The sequence below is a fragment of the Aquila chrysaetos genome, chromosome 3 (genome assembly GCF_900496995.4).
Source record: "Aquila chrysaetos chrysaetos chromosome 3, bAquChr1.4, whole genome shotgun sequence".
In the NCBI taxonomy this organism is placed as follows: Eukaryota; Metazoa; Chordata; class Aves; order Accipitriformes; family Accipitridae; genus Aquila; species Aquila chrysaetos.
The window spans coordinates 2,718,236-2,739,371 of record NC_044006.1 but is presented as its reverse complement, the minus strand read 5'-3'; the positions used below and the strand labels follow the sequence as shown (position 1 = coordinate 2,739,371).

Below are 21,136 nucleotides of genomic sequence, written 5' to 3'. Positions count from 1 at the left end.
TGCTCGAAGCCGCTGATGCTTGCTCGGCTTGTCTCATTCCAGCGATGTCCACCTCTTTGCAATCCCACCCGAGCACACCATCAGCGTCCTCCTGCGCCTCCTGCCCGAGACCCCCAAGGAGCCCTTCGCTGTGTGGCAAATAACAGATGAGGACTTCCAGCCCCTTCTCGGTGTTAACCTTGACCGTAAGGTTTCTTGTTGAATACATTAAATTCAGGTATCTGCATACATTTCTGCTAGCAGCAGAACTCATTTGGGCATTCATTTAGAAAGTTTTAATGTTTTTGTTATACGGCAGCAGTTTTTTGGGAAGCTTTGTTGTTGCTGCCAACCTTACATTTTAAATACTGCCTAGTGCAAGTAAGAGACATATTTTTGTTTTTATTCTACTTGTAACATATTCTTTAGTTTTACATATTCTTTTTCTTTTCCATTGTTTTGAAGAATTTCATTATAACACCTGAAGTCTCTCACCATGTTTAAGCCTATTTATTTATTATTGTTCGTATGTGGGTGAAATCAATTTCTCTTTTAATTCTAAGCTGTTCTTTGTCCTATTTTCCCTGTAGCCAGTAAGAAATCCTTGACCTATTTCAATCATGACTACAAGGCTGATTTGCAGGAAGTCTCCTTTGACCAGCAGGAAGTGAAGAAGATATTCTATGGGAGCTTTCATAAGGTCCTTATCAAGAGAGGGAGAAATGTGGCTCACAATTTCACTCCAGTCTGGGAGTATTATGCCATCAATGTGTATTGTTCAAAGTGAGGAGTGATTATACAAAGGCTTTGCATCTGAGTTGCTGGGCAACTGGCAAACCTATTTGATATTTTGAAGTTTATAATTGTAAAGAATTGAGGTTCATCCTGTGTTCAAAATATGGTTTCCATATATTGATTGCTTCCCTTTCTCCCCAGGAACTCCAAAACTGAGGCAGGGGTTAGGTCTTAATAATCAGGAAAAATTGAAAAATCAATCATTTTTTTAGAATTTGGGATTTTGGTGACCATTTAGTGCTGGAAGGGAAAAAAAAAAAATCCAGCCTTGTGCGAAAGCCATCTTATCACTCATAACAGGGGTCTTTTTTGGCCATCTGTGTCCTCGGAGCAAAGGTATTCCACTCAAATGAGCAACAAGCACTTTCTATCAGTATCTGTAGGCAGTTTCATTATTCAGCTAGTTCTGAAAACTGAATTATTTAATACTACAGCTCCAGAAAGGCTTCTCCCAAGGAGGGGTGAGGGGACCATCAGGGAAAAGTGCAGTGTTGCACAGCAGACACAGCACATACTGAAACTTATTCCTGAGCCCCCTTGATCCATTTGCTCATTAAAAACACACCACCAGTACCAGCAGCAGTCTGGGAATTGGGCAGAAGGCATTACTGTCTTTAAAAAGACTCCCTCATCTCGTCGCGGAGCTCCAACCCGCCTCTTTCCACCTGCTGCCCAGGTGCACGTGGCCGTGAGCCACTTCAAGATCAAACTCTATCTGGACTGTAAGAAAATAGCGGAGAAACCTATCAACACCGTCGGCAGCATCTCCACCGCTGGCTTCATCATGCTGGGAAAAGTGACAAGGACCAGAGGACCCAGGAGCGGGTCTGCATCGGTGAGTCCGCAGCGGTGCGTGCTGTCGGAGAGCGGCGGGGCTTCAGTTTGGAGCTGGCTAGGGTGGGCAGATGGAGAGGAGTGCCATCTCGCATCATTCTCGCTCCGAATGCCTCCAAACGCTGCTGTGACGCACGACCGTGTCCTGATCCCGCTGATCTCTGCGATTTTAATGAGCTTTCCTAGCGCGGTGTTTCTCCCCCTCGCCTCCTACCTCTGTTTGAGGTCTGTGATCAGAGGCAGCAGCATGAACGTGTCCCGGAGGTGCCTTCGGCTGGCTGCATCATCTGGGGACCGGGGAAGCACAGATCCTGCACTAAAATGCTGAAGCAGACAGGAGGGTTTGCGAATTGCTTCTGCAAGGGAAGATCGTGCACGTCAGCCCCCGCCGAGTGATATGGGGAAATGCCGGTGACTGAAGGCAACAGGGCTGGATGTGCCTCGGTCTCCAGTGTGTTTGGGCTTGCCTATCTGCATGCAAATGATAGGAAAACAATCGTCAGTATATAAGCTCTTTGTCAGCTGCTAATTGAAAAAAACCCAACCCGAACACTCAGTGCCAGCCGGCTGGTATATCCTTACGGCATTGCACAGCACTGCAGAGAGCCCGCTCCCTATAAGAGGAAAGAATAAGGGAAAGTGTGGACTCAGTGTCATTCCCTGTGACAGCCCAGTGCCTGGTCCTAAGGGCAAAAACACCCACGTATGCCATTGCCTGGCAGTCTGTTGCCGTGCTTACTCCACAAAACAAGAGTGTTAAATATATGCAGAATAAGGGGCAAGTTCATCACTCGCTATGTGCCAGTGGGACTGTAGAAAATCATTCATGACCCATGTGAAGCTTTTACTCCTTGGCTCTGCTTTTAGATCTAGAAGTCCAGGGGAAAACAGCACATCAGTTGATTTACAACTTCCCTTGCCTCAAAGCAGCACGGTAAAACCAGTTTGTCTCATATGCCTCCCCAACTGCAAAGAGAGAAGCAGATGTCTGGGATATGCCAGGAAAAAAGTGGACACTGGGATTGCCTGTAAGATATGGGGTCAGCTGCATAACAAACCAGGGGACAGTGGTATTCAAGCAGTATTTACTCATTTCCTAAATAAGTTCTGTGGCAATTTGACTACAAGCCTGTGGCTGACAAGCAGGAATCTGTGCTCTCCTTGTCCCTCCCAAATTCTCCCTGCTAGCAGCTTAGCTAGACAGCTCTAGCTAAGTAATGAACAGCTTCCTGCCATCCCTACTCCCATTGCCTTTCAAGCTCAGCAAAGCTTCACGTCTTCCACGGCTCTGCTGCCCTTGAGAAGACAGAGTGTCTCATTACTGGTTATTGTGGAACCTTATTTAATTTAAGATATCTTTAAATGCCGCTTGATCTACAGGGCTTATCTATATCTGTGCTGCATGTCACACTCCCTGGGCTGTACAGCTTGCTTGTTGTTAAATGCATGGAGTGGAAGAAAAAAAAAAAGATGAGAAATGGTGTCAAGGAAAGAAAAAAAAATCTCTGCCTCATTATTTTGGTTTGGCTTTGTGCAGTGTGTGCTCCTTTGTTAATCAGAACGGGAAGATGTGGCAGTTGTGAGGGATGTGGTGAGAGAGACAGGTTGGGGTTTCTTGGGAGGGGATCACATCTGTCCTGGGAAATGCTGCTGCCACTCTTATCTCCATGCCCCTAAGGGGAGCAAAGCAAAGTTTACTTTCACATTCTGGTGGGGCTGAAGCCCAATTACTTGAGAACCTGCCCGCTATTGCAGGTTTGTGAGTAAATGGGAGACTTTTGCTGGTGTGAAGCTGCTTGTTGACTTGCTTAACAAGACGCAGAGACCTGAGGGCCTGTAAAACACTCAATGTCCAGGGGTACTTTTCATGTTGTGGCTTTTTGGGGCACAATTATAGTTGGGACCACATGGAAAAGCCATGTCAAATCATCACTTAAGATTATTTTTAGCACTTGAATGTCATGAGATTTAGTGATGGACCATGTATGCCAATGCTACTTTCTTGTCAAACTCTCTTTTTCCCACAGTTCCAGCTGCAGTCTTTGCAGATCATGTGCAGCAGCATAGGGGCAGAGGAAGACAGATGCTGTGATCTCCCTGCGCTGGTAAGACAAGAGGGACCACTCTGCTAACTGACGTGAAGCTGGGTATGATAGAACAAGTCCATGGCACTGAACTGACACTGCAAATGATTTTCATAGACTCAAGAGGGAAACCATGGGTTTTTTTCCTCTTCTCTTGGGAATAACTTCTGTGTGGTTCTTGGTGAAGTGAACAAAACTGTGTTTGCTTCAAAAGGAAAGAAAACTCCAAATCCCAGTGCAGTGTATATCCCTCCTGTCATGACCTCATCTGTGACAGCAGTCCTGACAGTCCTACGGCTTTGCTGCCACCTCAGCCCTGAGTCACAACACCTCCCTGTTCTTCCTTTCAAGTTTTCTTCTCAACACAGAAAGGTGCTTTGTGGGGTGTATGAATAACTAGCAAGGAGAAAATTATCTTCCAGTATGTGTTATACAAATTTCAGGCAGGGCTGGTTCATATTTTTTGTCTAAACTTGTTATTTGACAGAAAAATAAACCACTCAACTGCTCACAAAAATCTCACAGTGGAGTAGAGAAAATTTCTGCTTCTCTCCAACTGAAAGACGGAATTTTGAAACACTGAAGACATTAACTGTGATCCACCCCGCTCTTGCTACGCTGCTGCTCATGCCACTTTGGCTTGCTTTCGTTTCAGAGGGACGAGGAGACCTGCCCTACCTTAGCTCCTGCCTGCACTTGTACTTCTGGCCGCCCGGGCTTGCCAGGACCTCCAGGGCCCCCTGTAAGTTCACCCTTCCAAGCAGTATATTGCACACGCTGGTGTTGCTTCATGTTGTTTGGGCATGCCAGGCATGAGGATAACGCTCCTGGGGCTTCACAGGGTTTTAGAATGATAGAATTATTTAGGTTGGAAAAGACCCGTAAGATCATTGAGTCCAACCGTTAACCTAACGCTACCAAGTCCACCACTAAGCCATGTCCTTAAGTGCAACGTCTACACCTATTTTAAATAACTCCAGGGATGGTGACTCAACCAATTCCCTGAGCAGCCTGTTCGACTGCTTGACAACCCTTTCGGTGAAGAAATTATTTGTAATATCGAATCTAAACATCCCCTGGCGCAACTTGAGGCTGTTTCCCCTTGTCCTATCTTAGGGAGCTTTGATGTCCTCCTCCTGCCAGGGCAAGGCTGAGGTGCTCTTCAGATTTCAGATACTGATGAAATGGGGAGATGGCGAGTTGGCAACGCAACAGCTGCAGCTGGGAACAGGCTGAGCAGTTCCTGGTGCCACGTTAATCCTCTTAGGAGAGGAGGACAGGTCACCCTCGGTGCCTGCAGAGATTTTACGGATTGGAGGCTCTGAAACTCTTTGTAAATGAAAAAAAACCACCACAAAACCTTCCTATCTGGTTTCTATGTTAAGCAGGAGCCTTATAAGTGGCTGTGTGGGTGGGCAGCGTAATGAGAAAGGGGAGACTTTGCAATCCTGCCTGTTCCCAAAGCTCTGTCTCTTTACCGTGGAACGTGTCCTGCAAGAAAACCCTGGAGGAAACGGGGTGTGGGGGGGAGTGCTAACAGTCATTAAGTATGCAACATGCTCAGAGATAAAGGGCAAATGCAGTATTTTTCCCTATCCATTACGAATGCAGGAGAGTCACCATGGGCTTAAATTGCAAGAGAAAATATTCCAGTTAAACACTAGGAAGCAGTTATCAAAAAAGTTTGCTTTTTGGAAGCTTGGGGAAAACCATTTTATTTGCACAAGGAAGCCAAAACCTGACAACCTGTCCACAGCACCCCATTTCAGCCACTCCAGGTGCTTTTCTCCTGGAAAATAACCGTTAAAAAAAATTGGCCTCCTTTCTCAAGTGAAAAGGTTTCAGATCACCTCTTGCATTCTGTGAATTCTGTTCCATGCTTTGCAAGGAACAGCGCCTCATTGCAGAGTAATTACGTGTTCACTCCGGTGGAAGTTTAATTACATAGTACACTCCACTATCACAGTTTGCTTCAATATCCTAAGTGCATAATTACCAGCTTGCATTGCCCTGTGGTTTAAACATCTCCGCAGTACAACTCTTTAAAGAGCAGGACTCTTTTAAGCATTAGAAGAAAATACAGTTTTGACACATAACCTTATCCTCACACCACTAAACCCTTGGTAATTTCCTGCAGTTACAAGAGCACTCATTGCTATTTTTAAAACTCCAGTTAACAAGACTATGTCCCACCTTGTATCTATCACTGTTCTTAATGAGTGTTTTTGACCAGGTCCAGCTGACTTCTGAAATGAGCTTCTGGGCACTTCTGAAAGCACCTTTCCCAAAGCTCCCTGCCTGTGCTTCTTAATTCAAATCCATTGTTTTTTTAGATTCAGGAGAAGAAACTTTCAGATTAAGATGTCAAAAGTTCACACGATATTGGTTCATGCCAGAAGATTGGTTTCTTCTCTCCATCCAGCAGTGATGCAGAGTTAAGCCAGGTCTCCCCAGAGCTGGTTGCTGTCCCCAATCTCAGCACGTGTCTGTTCTCTCAGGACGATATTACAAAACCCAACATAGTCCCAAAGGGTTGTAAATGTGAGCACCTCTTCTTTTTCTTCTCGAGTGTGTTTCCACGTTCATATGTGATGTTGTCTCAGCATGGATTTGCTGGGGGAGTTGGAGGGAAGAGGTTGAACAGGTTGAAACTTCATCTCTCCCTGCCGGGGGTGAGCGCAGTGTACCCACCGCCTGTCACGGAGGGGCTGTGCTGTTCCCCTCTTCTCCCCTTTTCCACATTTGCCGGATGACTTGATTCGTTTTCTTCTTGTCTCCATTGGTTGCGAGCTGTCTGGGGCAGGAAACATCTTTCAATGTGCACAGCAAAGTGCACCAACTTCTGTTCCCTGGGCTCTCGGTTACACTGCAATAAAGATCGTGATATTCATAACAGCACCTTTGTGTCCTACTGGCAGGGCAGCCCTGGGAGGAGAGGACCTCAAGGCGAGCAGGGCGAGCCAGGACCCAAGGTAAGTCCTGATACTCAGCACTACCTCTGGCTTTGCTTGCTTCAGGCTGCGTCAAAGGAATGATGCGGGAGTGCAGAATCCTCTCTTAGTGCAGCTGGATGTGTTCATTCCTGGTCTGAACTGGGCTCCTTAGGCTGGGGGCTGCCTCACTGCACCAAGCAGAGCCCAAACAGAGCCTTAAGGACTGACGCATTGAGGGGCATGGGATCACTTATTATTAATTAAATGCTCAGTCGGGATTTGGAATTTGAGATGATGAGCCTGATTGCGCTGAATTAATGCAATGAATGTGGTCAGCAATGTTCTCTGAAAGCAGCCTTGCTGGAAAATGGGCAGTCTTTGTGCTCTGCTTGTTCTGGCTGCCAAGCCTCCAAAGCAGACAGAGTGGTAATGCTCTGGGGCAGAGCAGCGTGAGGACCGAAGCAGAGCAAGAACCACGCAAAGCCTTCAGGTGCAGCCCTGAGGTGAGCAAAAGGAACGGCTGGGTCTGAATCCCCAAATCCTGTGGACTGGGGCAAGCCCTGGTGCAAGTGTTCACTGCTCCACTGATCAACACAGGGCAGAGCCAGACCAGCCCATTGGTCCCCTTCTTTGGGATAACATCTGGGAAAGCAGCATGGTTACAGGGGAAAGATTTTAGGGAAGGAAGAAGAATGGATGCAGATCTCAGCCATGGGTTAAGGAACATTTCCCTTTGCTCTCTGGCCACCTTGAATAACAGGGATGACCCACTGCTTGGGAAGGTGAATCGTGCTTTGCAAAGCACCACCTGCAGCTTTGCTGTCTTCTCCCGTGAAACATGCACCAAAACCTTGGACCTAAAAGGCAAAGGCAGACGAGGTTACTAGAGATCTCCTCACTGTCCTGACTTCATCTTGAATACCGTAGACGGTTCATGCTGACCCAGGTTGTGCAGCGCAGACCATGTAAAGAGCAGGCACTGATTGCTTTCTTTCCTTATGTTTGATTTCATGTCTTTGGCTTTAGGGTGAACCAGGCCCACCTGGACAAGTAGGGCCAGAGGGTCCTAGTGGCCAGCAAGGCTCTCCAGGTTCCCAAGGAATCACGGTTCAGGGTCCTGTGGTATGTGATCTCTTCCACTACCTTTTTTTGTCACTTGCTCTTTGCAGCTAGAATAAGTCTCAGAAATGGGTGTCTTAATAAAGCTCCCAAAATGTAATCTATTTATTTACATCATCCTTACTAACAGCTGGACAGCTGCACTAGAGAGAGATGATGATCATTTTTTTCATGCTGATGAGGCCCTGCACTTAGTCATTCTGGCAAAAGACTGCTTTTGTCCAGACTCTCCCTAATGTGCCTTTAATGAAAACAGCCCAGTGGAGTATTCAGGCATTTTTCTTTGCAATGATCATCATTATTTGGCAAGGAATAGAGGTGGAGGCTGCTGCGTGCATGTCTGGGATGGCAGAATCTCCATGCACATGCTGGGGCTGTAAAGTACCCTGCAGCACCGCAGAGAGCAGGAGTGACCTGGGACGTGGATGTGGAGCAGCAGGATGCTGTTTGCCTTAAAGGATGCTGCAGTGTGCCTAACTATCTGCTTCTGTTTTAATTCAAGGGACCACCAGGAATTAAAGGAGAGAAAGGAGACACTGGAAGTCCTGGCATGCAGGTAACGGTAGACACCATTCTTTCTAATTGTCTCAAAGATTTGCTCATTTTTCCCAGTAACTACTTTAAGCAAGATGGAAAAGCCATAGAGTTGTTACTGTTGTCTGCTTGGAAACTGTCCTTTATTATGGAACATCATCGCTTTCCCAAGGGAAACTGAGTCAGTTGGCGCAAGAAAGATAGACCTATCTGGAAGCTAGATATAATGGAATTAGAGGTGGGATAACAGTGATTGCTCTGTTTAATGAATAATTCTGTTTCTTCTTCCATCTTTTTCTTATGTCCCCTGTTACGAGATGAATTAGGGCAATGATAATCAGATGCCAACTTTACTCAGCAATTTTGATTTACAGGGCATTCCTGGTGTGCAGGGAGCTCCAGGCAGGGATGGTCTTCAAGGTGCAAAGGTAAAATACCCCACCTCTGAGTTTTCATGCATGGGTGCCTAAAATTCTGCTGTGAGTATACCAGCAGAGACCTGAAACATCCAGCTCTCCTAATGCACTCAGTGCATAACTGAATGGTATTTTTGCAAAGCCAGAGGGACTGGGGGGGGGGGGGGGGGAAAAAAAGGGGGTCATCTCAGATTTGGCTGAGTTTGACCAGCTGCCACCCTTCTTGCCTGCTTGGCAGATGCATTTTTTACCCATTCCTAGCAAGCTCCTGTTAAAAGCAGCACATGGAAAAACCACCTCACTGCTTACTAGGTCTCTTTGAATCTTCTCGTTAATAAATGACTGGATTTGGGTTTGCAGGGGGTGAGGGGACTAGAAGGCACAGCTGGGCCTCCAGGACCTCCTGGACCAAGGGTGAGTATTCACTATGAGTGATACATATCGAAATCGCTTCCTCACCCAGAGGTGTCATGGCAAAATCCCTTCTCAGGGTATCACAGGGAATACTTGGCACATTGTACAGATGTCCACTTTCCCTGCCACCCTCAGTGTAAGAAGAAAAACCTTGGCTGCTTCTGGCAAGTTCTGGGGAAGGTTTGACCCAGCAAGGAGATGCTTGGTTTGCTATTTTTGCTTTCCTGGTGCTACTGTTTTTCAACTATTTGTTGAGTTTGAGCTATATGGGCTTGCTAGACTGAAATCAGCAGGAGCTGGAGGATGCAGGTAGCTGTGAAAGTTTCCCCCCCCACCATTTCCAATATCTGCTGCCAGGGCTGTATGTAGATAGGTGAATTTGGACTCTGTTGTGCCCAGGATAGCAGAACCTTAAGATCTGTTGATTTAAATCCATCTGCTAATTTGAAGGCACCACAGCTCTTCCAAGTTCTGTGAAACAGGTACACTTCACTTTACATGGGAAACTGAAACAAATTTCGTTTTAGATGATGGGTGGTGGACCTGATAGTTACTGATTCTCACTGCTGAACTGTAAGGACTTTGGCGGTCCTGAACAGTGTACGATGGAGATTGCTCACTGCTGTCTTTGCAGTAGACCCCACGGTAGTTGTGCTAACGTTAGGTATTTATGGGAGCTAAGGTTGAATTCAGCTCATAACTTTGACTTGCTCATCCCGGGAAGATGTGCAGCCAACATGGTTGAGCCGCAGCTTTCTAAATACGAGGAAAGCACTGTAGCCTTCAGAGCAGGCTCTGAAAGCTGTTCTGGTGCTGCCTTGAAGATTTCTTTCATTTTCACTGACCAGAAGAGTTGTTAATCTCTATTGAGCTTAAATATAATAGCTGGAAAATTATAAAAGGAAGTATTTCTACTGGTTGGTTTTGGCTTATTTTTTTCTTCCCTTTATGGCTCCAAAGAGCACAGAAACTTCACAAAGAGGAGATGACCAAAGAAGGCACTTACCACTCTCTGAGCTGCTGTTACTGTTGGAAAGTATTAGAGGCAAACACAGGTCTTAGAGGCAAAAGAAAACAAGAGCATGGTATTAGGAGGCTGAAGAAAAGGGTTATCCTCTAGGCTATCTCTAAATCTGAATATATAATGAAGGATCTAAAGCCTGTAGGGTAAAAAACACATTGCAGTTTGTTAGCAAAATTCAGCTTTGCTGGCTTGACAGTAGTTGAGACAGTAATAGGAAATGATGTGAACATGACTCATACACGATATACTCTTAACATTGGACTCATGGCTGGGACAGGGTCCTGACATAAACCTTACGGCTACAATGCCCTTGCTAGAGTCCTCTAAACTCAAACTGCTGGTGCTCCTGGAGCTGTAGGGAGTTGTCAGCCTTGAACAGAAAAAGAAGAAAGTTAGGAAGTAACTGGAATTTTATCTGTGTCTTGTAAATAACGTCTGCAGGGTTTCCAAGGAGTGACGGGCTCCCGAGGCAGCAGTGGAGAGAAGGGACCTCCGGGTGACGTTGGGCCAACAGTAAGTTTCTGCTTTTGAGTCTCAAAGAAGGCCAAGGCATGAAATAATTGAGTGGAAACAAGCTGTTCCCACAGAAGCTCTCCCTCAGAGTCTAAAGAATAGTTTTATTTCACACTCATCCTTCTTAAGGAGATGTCTGGATATGCGAAGCCCAGGCTACTTAACTGTTGATAAAGCATTTAACAAATCCCAGATCCCTTTGCTCTCTTTAGATTCATAAACTGCACAAAATCCAACATCCAAATACATTTCTGGTGTAAGATTCCAGAATAAAGCAAGAGGAGTCAGTCCTGAGCTGGAGTAGCCAGCATTGGGCTTGTAGGGGCAACCACAGGTCTAGATGTCACAGCTATTTCTTCTTCTCAGGTGTTAAAATTCACCTGCTATGTTGGGAAATCTGTTCTAAGATTGTATCTGAGGAATTTCAGCATTCCTGTTGATGGTGCTTTATTGCCACTGCTCCAGCTGCTGCTTTATTATTCTTTTTCCTAAAAAAGAAACCAAAATATTCCTATGAGCTTGAAGCTCTTCTGGTCACTATCATGAGGTCAAGGAAATGATGAGAGTATGAGAAACAGAGTTCATGCTCCATGTCCCACTAATGTAACCCACATCCCCATTGATTTTTTTTGTTTTCTTCTGCTCTTCCTTTCCCTAGACTTCTATTTTTTCTTTTCTTTCCTCATAGGGGCTACCGGGTCCGAAAGGAGAAAGAGGAGAGAAAGTGAGTATTTCTGGTGCTAGGCACCGCTGTCATTGTGTCCTACACTCAGAAGAGTGGAGGTGGTAACCTGCTTTGCAAGCTATGCTTACAAATATAAACCAAACCTTTCTAGTGCTGAATAACTCCTTGTACCTATAGCTTGTTGCCTTTCCATTCACCTGCACTGGTTATGCTGGTGGGATATAAATAATCCTGCAGCAGTCAGGAGCTCCTTAGTATCAATTGTAGTAATGAAGAAGAAATGCCAACTGAAAATCCATTCTTTGCTGAGAAGGAAAAACCAAACCCACTTGGCTGCACTAAGTTGTTCTTTTTTAATGTATTGCATAAGAGGAGACTAATTTGTAATAATCCTCTGGCGTGCCCCAGCACAGAGCCTTTGAGGTCAGGAGATCCACGCTGCCTTTGAAGGTTATTTTGTTGTGAGACGAAGTTTTTCTTATCCTGACTTTTGGTTAAAAAGAAACCCTATGTCTTTCTAGGAGTCTGAGTGTCATTACCAAGACTGACTTACGTGAATTAGGCTTCAGACAGGGGTGAGGTGCTTTTGTCTCAAGTTAATGCCTCAGTATCATAACTTTTAACAACATTCTCCTTCCATTCCCACCAGCTTTTCCTTTTCTAGAATTTTTTTTTGCAATGGAACTTTCCTTTTTCCCCTCCCTTGGGTGTTGTGCTAAGCTTTTTTTTAATTCTGAGTAATCTGCACAGCGATCCAGCTAGAGATGTATATTTTATAAATGTTTTTGGAAGTACATAGTGTGTTAGTTATGAATTTTTACAGATAGAGTCAGTGTTTATTTTTAAGTAGCTTTTTGCATTTTTATCACTTTTCCCTACTTTACTAAAACTTTCTAAAGGACCCCTCGTGTATGTTTTATTCAGAATACAGTTACGGTAAGAATCAATATTCATAAAAGATTTAGACAAAGATAGGACGTTGCAATATCTGATCATATTAAATGTTTTACATATCAGAGAACATTGAGTTATAGACTTAGCATCTTTATTGACAAAATTTGAGAGTGAAATTTACTCTCCCTTTTTTGGTAGCTTCGGTAATTATTGAGTTTTGGTCTGGGCTTTTTGATGTGCAGGAGAAAAGCAATTATCGATGTTTCCCAATTTCAATTTTATGGCTTCAGAGCTTTGTGATAAATAAATAAATGAAGCTGCATTTCACAGTAATTAATAACTCTGAAACTCAAGCTGACGAAAAGTATGGGCAGAAAGCTATCATGCATTATGATATCGATCCTTTTTACAAGATATTAATACTTCCTTTCTTTTTTTTATATAATTAAAAAAAATGTTTCACTCTAGGGGGAACCACAGTCCTTGGCCACAATTTACCAGCTCGTTAGCCAGGCTTGTGAGCGGATGATTCAAAGTGAGTATAACCAGCTTAGCTCCCGAGTGTGTTCATGCCTCTCCAGCAGTGGTGAACAAAACCAGAGGGGAGACAGCATGAAGCTGGAGTGACCCAGGTTGCTCCATCATCCTGTGCCGTGCTGAGCACCACGCGTAGCAAACGTCCCATCGCAGGTTCTCAGCACCACGTTGGTTTTATTGGGTGGCATTGGCACAGAGACCCGTGAAATATTTCTCTGGAAACCCCTTTGGCACTTTGCAAAGACTCCTTTATTTCTTAAATGGAAAAGCTTGAAATTAGTTTGAAAGAAATTATTCTTTTGGTGATTTGTGCTGATTCCTCTTGAGATGAGGCATTTTTGGTAAAGCTCCTGTGCTGTGATGCACGAAGAGAAGCACCAGTTTGCCCAAGGTCAGGCAGCAAAGTCACGACTCAGCTGCCCATCTTCCTTTTCAGCTTTGGGCTTTCTCAGTTTGGACCGCCAGCTTTTTAGCACTAGCTGATCATCTTAAGTACCTTTTTAGGCAACATCCTTTGATGTTGTCTCTTTTCTGAATCTCCCAGCCAAGGAAACATTCATTTTCTGTCTTGCCTTCTCAGCTCATGTGTTGAAATTTGACTCATTCATTCATGAACATGCAAGGAAGCCAGTTCCTGTTTGGGAAGAAAGGTTAAAACCAGGAGAACCAGGACCGCCAGGTCCTCCAGGTCCCCCTGGGAGCAACGGAGAAAGAGGAGAAAATGGCATCCGTGGGCAGCCAGGCAAAGATGGGTATCCTGGAGAAAGAGGTATGGACAGAAGCATTCGTCAGCATTTTTTACTGTATCTTTGATACTTTAACTAAACATTTTAGTGCCTCAAGGAGTACTGTAAAGATAATCCATGATGTTATCTCATCTCATCTCATCTCATTGCTATTTTCCTTTTGGACTTCTCTATTCTAGGAAGAGAAACCGAAGTTAGCTCAAAAAAGTAGGGAGAAGACAGATGCAGCCCACTCTTCTTGCAAGCTTTGCTTTGAGAGGAAGGCTAGTTTGCTACCATGTGTAGGCTTTTGGGGATGGAGAGTTTAATTTTAGAGGGCAGGAGGCTATCCCTACAGAAAGGCAAAAGAAACAGCCATTTGGATGAATACGTGGTGGTGGAACAGGTCACCTCTGGGCAGAAATGGCAAGTCTTGGAAAACACTGGAGGAGGGCATGAGGCAATTGAAGTAATACCAAGAGTGAAAATAGGTTTCTGGATCGGTATTTCCAACCACAAAAGCCTCACACATGACTAAAGAAATAGATCAATGTAATCTCAGAAAGTGGCATCAGTTATTGCACATGAATGAGTGAATGGTGGGAATATGTTTTGCTTGGATTTGCAGACAATGTTTGTCAGTGGTTCAAGCAATTGTCTGTCAAAATAAAAAGAAATATGTTGGTTACAGCAGTGTCCTAACTGCACTAAGTAACTAGAGACCTTCTGCTTAACAACTTACTCTGGCACTATTCAGTCTGAGCTGGTACCTGCAGAGCTTATCAAAATGTCACTTAAGAGAAAAGAGAAGTAACAACCTGCAGATGTTTCCAGTCTGTCAAGCGAGGAGATGGGAGAAGACAGATCTCACTGAAAAACAATCTTAAGGACATGGCTGATGAAAATATTTTCATCTTAAAAATATGAACAATGGTATTTTGTCAAAATGCACCTGTTTCTAGGAGATGTACTGATTTTGTGAGCAATTTCATGCAATAACAGCAATCCTGACTATAGCACCTGCTCGAAGAAACAGTTCAGCTTTGTGATTTGTCTGATCCATGCATGGGAGTGGACCTCACGCTCGGGTCAGTGCACTAACACCAGTGCTATGGATTTCCCTGTGAAAAATCTCAATTTTCACACGTATCAGGCTGCAGATCAATGCCAGTTGGAGCTCTGTTGGTCATGGGCAAATGGCTACTCTGGAAAAGAGAGTAGGTGCCCAGACAGAATTAAAGGAAATGGATATTTCCCTCTGTTGCCAAGGGCTGTGACTCCACTTCAACATCTAAGAGCCTGGTGGGGAGACTGCAGGAGCATTAATTCAGGGTGAAATGCAAAATGCAATGAAGTGACACTTATCTCTTCTCTGTGATCAGGTGCCCCAGGGCCCAAAGGAGAAAAAGGGATGTCTGGAGCCAGTGAGGAAGGGATCCAAGGACCCAGAGGCAGAACAGGTAGAGTGAATACAACCTCTTTGTACTGACCCGCTGGGGCCATCCGGAGCTCACCAGCTGCCAGATTCAAAGCATCATTCAGCCTTAGGACCACTGTGGTGGGGCAGACTGACCTTCCCACCACAACACTGTTGGCAGCATCCTGGATGGTTCCAGTCTGCTAAGATGTAAGAGAGACTGCTCCAGGCAGCTTCTTCCCTCTGGTACCCATTCCCAGGTAATGATGTATTTTAAGGACCTGAGACACATCCAGGGAGTTTTAGTTTTCCTGCCTTTTTGCATGCAAGACCAGATGCTCAGGGGATAGAAACTCTGAAAATTCAGCTCATGAAACATAAAGATTGTTGAGGAATCTGTTAGGATTTGGCATACTCCTCCATCCTGATCCCTGATACCTGGAATCAGTGGAAGGTTTGCTACTGATGTAACAAACAAGGCATTATCAAGAGACTGTGGTCAAACATATTCTTCTGTATTTAAATTCTTATGGTTGAGATGTAAAGACACAAAAACCAATGACTCTGGGATGGATCCTGGGGTTAAGGTGATTTTCTGCATTGACACATAGGTAGACTTTGGATTGTCATAACCATGCTCCATTTTTAGCCAAGCTGGGCACCCTTAAAGTCAAGAATAACCTTTCTAGTTACTGGGATTCAGAAGAGGTTTCCAACTGGCAGGTCCTATTTTTCCTCCAAAATGAGGAAATTAACCACCATGTAGGACGGAGAAAATATAGAAGAGGTATTACACTGAAGCAGCTAAAGTAGATGTGCTACAGCTTACAGTGCTTCTCCTCCTTCAGGCCCACCAGGAGAAGTTGTGCTGGGGAAACCAGGTCCGAAGGGTCGCCCTGGGAATGCTGGTCCTCAAGGTTTTCCTGGTGTCAGAGGGCAGCCTGGGCAGTCTGGATATCCAGGGGGTTGTGATATCTCTGGATGTTACGGGGCAGGTAGAAGAGGTAAGTCCTGACTATCTCAGTACCAAAGTTATGATTTTACAGCTGGTGTCTCTGATTACTTCTCTTAAGCTAGGCAGAGACCTTTGTTCATCCTTCAGGCACTGTCAGTCCTGCAAGAGCCTCCTTTGCAAAGCAATCAGGATGATTCACGTGCAATTCACATGGATAAAAGCCAGTTCAATTGACTGCCCCTCAGCCATCCTTCATAGTTTAAGACAAAACTGCAGCAGTAGTTGAGCTGGTGGAGTGATCGTGGGGGTATCTTTGGTTCTTAATGTCCCCAGCAATGTTTCCATGGTAGATAAAGAGGAACAATATCTCAGTTCCTACACATACATTTCATGGAGGCTCAATTGTACAAAGTCCTGGGCAATGAAGAAAATCACTGGCACTGAACAAAAGATTTACAAGGGAAAAGAATTAATTCTATGCCATTCCTTCTCAGTACTTGACACTGATTTATTCGTTTGCTCAGTGGCCTCATCTCCTTTCCACACACAGATTTCATCCCCTGACCACTGGTGCGGAGGCAGCTGAAGACTTTGCTTTGCCCTGGAAATCTCTGGGTGAAAGCTCCACGCACTCCAAGAGAAGCAGTAACCTGAACACCAAATGTGTTGTGCTTTTTTAATGTCCCATCATTTCTATATGGACAAGTCAATCAAACGCTAAAGCCACCAAACCAGCCTGTGTTCAGATGAGTCATCTCTCTGTTTTTCAGCACTGGACAACTGCAGTGTTCAAACTCACATTGCATGTCCCACAGCAAGACAAAAATACAGTCAGAGATGCAGGCTGACAGACTTGTAAGAAAAAAGAAATAATGTATTGAAATTCTCAGAAATAACAGATAATTTTTGCCCATTTGGCTGCTTGTCATTTATTTTTGTCACATGTTATTCTGGGCCCCCAGCACAGAGAAAAACAGCACCTCGTGCGCAAAGATGCAAATCCACTGGAGCAAAACTGCATTTTCTGTTGGTTGACAAGATAACAAAGTCTAGCACCATTTTGACTGTTTCTGCTTTCGGCAAAATGCTGATGGCTTCCTTGCAGGGGTGTTATGTACACAAGCACCGCAGACAGCGTGATAACCTTCCAGTGATGTGACAAACCCTTCCATTTAGCCTCGTCCTCTGGGGCTTGGTAACTGCCAAGCAAAGCCTTAGATCAGACAGAGCACAGCCGTGTACCAAGAGGAGCTGGCGATTAACCTACTGCCCTTCTCCATCTCTCCCTCCTGCAGTCTGAGTAGCTACTTTACATTTTATCAGGTAGAATATTGAATAGCTCTGAGCCTGACTTTTATCTTTATGACATGGAGGTAATTGTCACGTTACACCTCTTTCCTTGCATGAGCCATAGTCTAATATGTATCCACAACAAACCATATAGATACTGATAAAAACGTTCCTCCTCCTTTGCAATTGCTACTTTAGGCTGTGCGTGGTTACACTGCTTGTAAACTGCCCCTGCTTCAGAAACAGTTGTTTCTGAACTGTGATTTAAACCTGGAGCAACAAAACATTTCATTTTTTGCAAAAGCAGAATGAAGCAAAAAGTATCAGTACAGATTTTTCAAAGATGTTAGGAGGCAAAAAATAGAGCATCATGCATATTCCTGTGCGCTTAGTTTGGATGCACAATTTCTGCAGCTACATCCAGACTGGTAGCTGTGTATTCATACAGCTATAGCCAACACTTGGAAACTTAACAGTAAATACATCCACATTTAAAAAGTAGATTGTCACATAAATACCAAAGAGAAAGAGGTCTACCTTAAGAAAACTAGGTTGTTTAGACAAGGAATCCAAATATTATTTCTTCTTGTCATTATGGAAAAATCCTATAGAATTAAGAAATTTTGCTAAAAGAACATTTGAATGTATCAGGCTTGTATGGAATACATCCTACAACAAAAGTCACATAAAAATATGATTAGTGCATCCTGTAGGTATTTAAAGTAGTCCTTGGCTTACTGTATGTTCATTCTCTAGAAATTCCCAAGAATTAATATTTTCAGTATGACATACATTCCCTTTGGAAAACATAGAAAAATGCATAGAAATACCACTCTGATAGAAGTAACGTTTCTGTTCACTTTGGAGCATTCCAGAGTTGCCTTGACATATACAATAGAAATCTTTCTACCTTAGACGAAGTGTTGCTGCAGACAAAACTCCAGCTAGAAGAAAAAGGAGAGGTCAGAGGAGCTGAAGTATACAGCACATTGGGAGCACGGTGTTTGGAAGAGATGCATTCATTGGGATAGACACCCTGCATACGTGTTGTGGAGTTGCAGATGTTTCCGTTTATACAGGCCAAACAGCTTGTGATCTGTGATTTCCCTATTCTCTGAAAAATGAAGGCATTCTGAAAATAAACCTGCCAAACCTGCGTTAAGTTGCATTCAGAATGGTTCTGCATTTAGCACTGGATATAAAACCCAATAGCTGTGATAACTGGCAGATGCAGAGCAGTGGGCAGGAAAGGCAAGGAAGTAAAAGAGGTACCTGGCACAGCAGAACCTAGAATTGTTCCCATGAAACGCTCACAAACTGGGGAAGGTAAGCAGTTCGATGTGGAACATCTGTATTTCGCAGGTAATTCTGCTTCCTTTCTGATTTAAATTAGTGCAGCCAAATTCCCAATTCTGAACTTGCTGTTCTGCCTGTTCAAATCTAGTAACTGCAGGTGGTTTGAGACAGAGGTCCTTTATTTTTCTTTATCAACTGTTTTTGAAAGTTACTGACATCATTGCACTGCCTGCCTTGGGCTTTAACCTGTTTGGTAGAATTTCAAGTGATGTTTGCTTTTGTCTGATTATTTCAGGTAAAACATGAAAGGTCAGACTTTAACAAAATTGGGTCCCCAAAGGGCTATTGATTAGGAGACAGACAACCTGCACAAACAACTTGTCCGTTTATGTTCCTAAACTTTGTCCCATGAGTGGTTTTATTTACTTGAAATCGTGGATATTTAGTCCACCTAGTATCACAGAGCATGTGTGCAAGTGCTTTGTAACCCAATTCCTTGAAGGCAAGGAGCATTTCTGCTGAGAGATTTTAGGCACTGAGAGTGTTCTAATCTAGCAAGGAACGTTGCATGCTATTAATCAGCAAAAAGAAAAGATTTCAGCGGTTGGAGAAACACAGCAGCCCTAAGGGTGGAGGTGCAGGGAGGCTCGGGAGACCCTGCCCCAGCCTAAATTGCAGTTCCATCCTCTGTCAGTGAGTACAGAAACCAGCCATTTGTGAATATTAATATCCCAAGCTCTTTACTGAACACAGTCTCTTGTTTTCCCTCTTGTGCTGTTCTGTAGCACGTTTTGTACTTTTCTGGCCCAATTTATCACTTTTAATGCAAACTGTGGTTAACAGTGTCATTCATTAGCATTGCAGTTTAAAAAATTCTCTTGCAGATCTTTCCTTAGTAGGGACTTTGTTCTCAAAGTTTTAATTGCTACAAATAAAAGTTTGGATATTAGTTTTTCTGCATTTAAACCTGTTTTCTGGATAAACCTGAATTAACCTCAGTGCATAAATTTCCTTGTGAAATCCCACAAGTTCCTACCATCTCTTCACCTTTGCAAGACTATAGTGCCTGTTTACCTCTCCTTCTGTTCAGTCCTTATTAAAATCCTTTGTCCTGATTTGCTCATTCTTATTACTGCCCTTGAGTAATCTTTGTCAGGGAGACTTTCTTTTCTACACAGTGTGTAGTGTGACATCGTATCTTCAGTTTCTTTAAAACTTCTATCCTCCAGTCCTTAAATTGTGATAAATTTGGATTTTTATCCCTGCTGCAGAGTTTGACCCACCCGGTGCAGCTGGATTCTGGCAGAGGCTGAGGACCTTTGAGACAGATGTTTTCGCTACAAGCATCATTTTAAGGTATTAAATTGGTCTCAGGAGTAAGACACAACAAGCACAGAGGACTAACCAGCAACGCTGCTAACAAGCAGCTCTGAAAAGGCTTTCTCCAGGGCTCAACAGCTTGGCTTGACCAGATTTAAAGGGCTGGAAACAAAGACGACATCCTGAGTGGGGATGAAAGGTCTCATAAATGGACATCACTGCAGCGGGGAGAGCCCACAGGGGCTATCAAGGCAGGCAGGGCTGTTATAGGGGATTTTCCTTAGTACTGGATGTGAATCTTACATCTCACATATGCATCTCTCTGCCTGTCTGTCTCTACGCAAGTGGATTCTCTTGAGTCTAGTTTCTTGATAAAGGTCTAGGGAGAAACTTATCCAAAAGGGATACAAGCTGTGTGGATTAGCTCACTGGAGAATGGGATGATATGGTGGACAACAGTCCTGAAAATGCTGGGGATTACATAGATCATCCTACCAGCCAGCTGCGGATAAAATACCCTGCGTACCCTATGGCTGGGAAGATGACCCAGGCAAAGTGAGCATCAGGGAACCAGAAGAAAGAGGATGTAGGGAAAACCAGAAAAATGGTGGTAAGTGAGGTTATTACAGTCAGGTTTCTATGCCTTTGGTCTTCTTCCATTCACGGCCAGTGGAGCTGTACTGGTGGGAAAGCATGAAACAGTATGGTGAGGATATGATCTCTCCTCCACAAGTAAACCAGAAAAGATCAGCATCTATGTCTGCTTTCTGTGGTGCCTTTGGGGTGTCTGAGCTTAGTTTTGCACTCCCAGATCCTGAAAACCAGTTACTTTGCTCTGGGTCTCTTCCAAGGCAGTTTTAGATCTCCTGCTGTATGCCAGTCTTGCTTCCTCACTCTTCTTCTGATGTCAGCTTGTTCAGTCAAGTCCTGGGAATCAGCTCTGAGCTGGCAACATTGCAAATGTTAACAGCCTGGCTGCATACATTTTCCTGGAGTCTTTCATATGCTAAAAAACTCTCTCTTTGTGTTTCATGGGTTTGGAGGAGCAGAATTATTCATTATTCTACAGTTATAGTCTGGTTCATGTCCTAGTTTTATTCCAGTTTCTGATCATTGAATCTAATGGAGGGATAGCATCCTCCTTAACAACGTCCAAGATGGAATAACCTGTTTAAGAAAAAGGAGTAGGTGTTGATTCCTATTTTCTCCCCTTAGATTTTACGAGGAGGCACATCAGAAGCAGAAGGCAAGGCTTTATTTGAACTTTAAACTGGGGAACTATTAATGCCACATGAGAAGAAATGGAATGGCCACTGTATGAAAAATTTTATGATGGTAGAAAAACAGAGGATGCCAGTGACTGGCATTACCC

The 21,136-nt window shown here is 44.0% G+C and overlaps 1 protein-coding gene across 4 annotated transcripts in view; it reads left to right on the top strand.

Annotated features, from left to right (window-relative positions):
* The window catches only part of COL20A1 (collagen type XX alpha 1 chain), a 54,352-nt gene extending 37,581 nt beyond the window's left edge, over positions 1 to 16,771 (top strand). For all 4 annotated transcript variants that reach the window (XM_030007798.2, XM_041122147.1, XM_030007799.1 and 1 more), the window contains exons 24-40: positions 43 to 185; positions 570 to 679; positions 1,451 to 1,609; positions 3,636 to 3,713; positions 4,348 to 4,434; positions 6,611 to 6,664; positions 7,652 to 7,747; positions 8,247 to 8,300; positions 8,653 to 8,706; positions 9,055 to 9,108; positions 10,574 to 10,645; positions 11,334 to 11,369; positions 12,693 to 12,759; positions 13,342 to 13,530; positions 14,869 to 14,946; positions 15,752 to 15,907; positions 16,409 to 16,771. In XM_030007798.2, coding sequence (XP_029863658.1) covers positions 43 to 185; positions 570 to 679; positions 1,451 to 1,609; positions 3,636 to 3,713; positions 4,348 to 4,434; positions 6,611 to 6,664; positions 7,652 to 7,747; positions 8,247 to 8,300; positions 8,653 to 8,706; positions 9,055 to 9,108; positions 10,574 to 10,645; positions 11,334 to 11,369; positions 12,693 to 12,759; positions 13,342 to 13,530; positions 14,869 to 14,946; positions 15,752 to 15,907; positions 16,409 to 16,422 — 1,501 coding nt within the window. In that variant the 3' untranslated portion in view covers positions 16,423 to 16,771. The remainder of the gene's footprint in view (positions 1 to 42; positions 186 to 569; positions 680 to 1,450; positions 1,610 to 3,635; positions 3,714 to 4,347; positions 4,435 to 6,610; positions 6,665 to 7,651; positions 7,748 to 8,246; positions 8,301 to 8,652; positions 8,707 to 9,054; positions 9,109 to 10,573; positions 10,646 to 11,333; positions 11,370 to 12,692; positions 12,760 to 13,341; positions 13,531 to 14,868; positions 14,947 to 15,751; positions 15,908 to 16,408) is intronic.
* Positions 16,772 to 21,136: the final 4,365 nt, after the last annotated feature.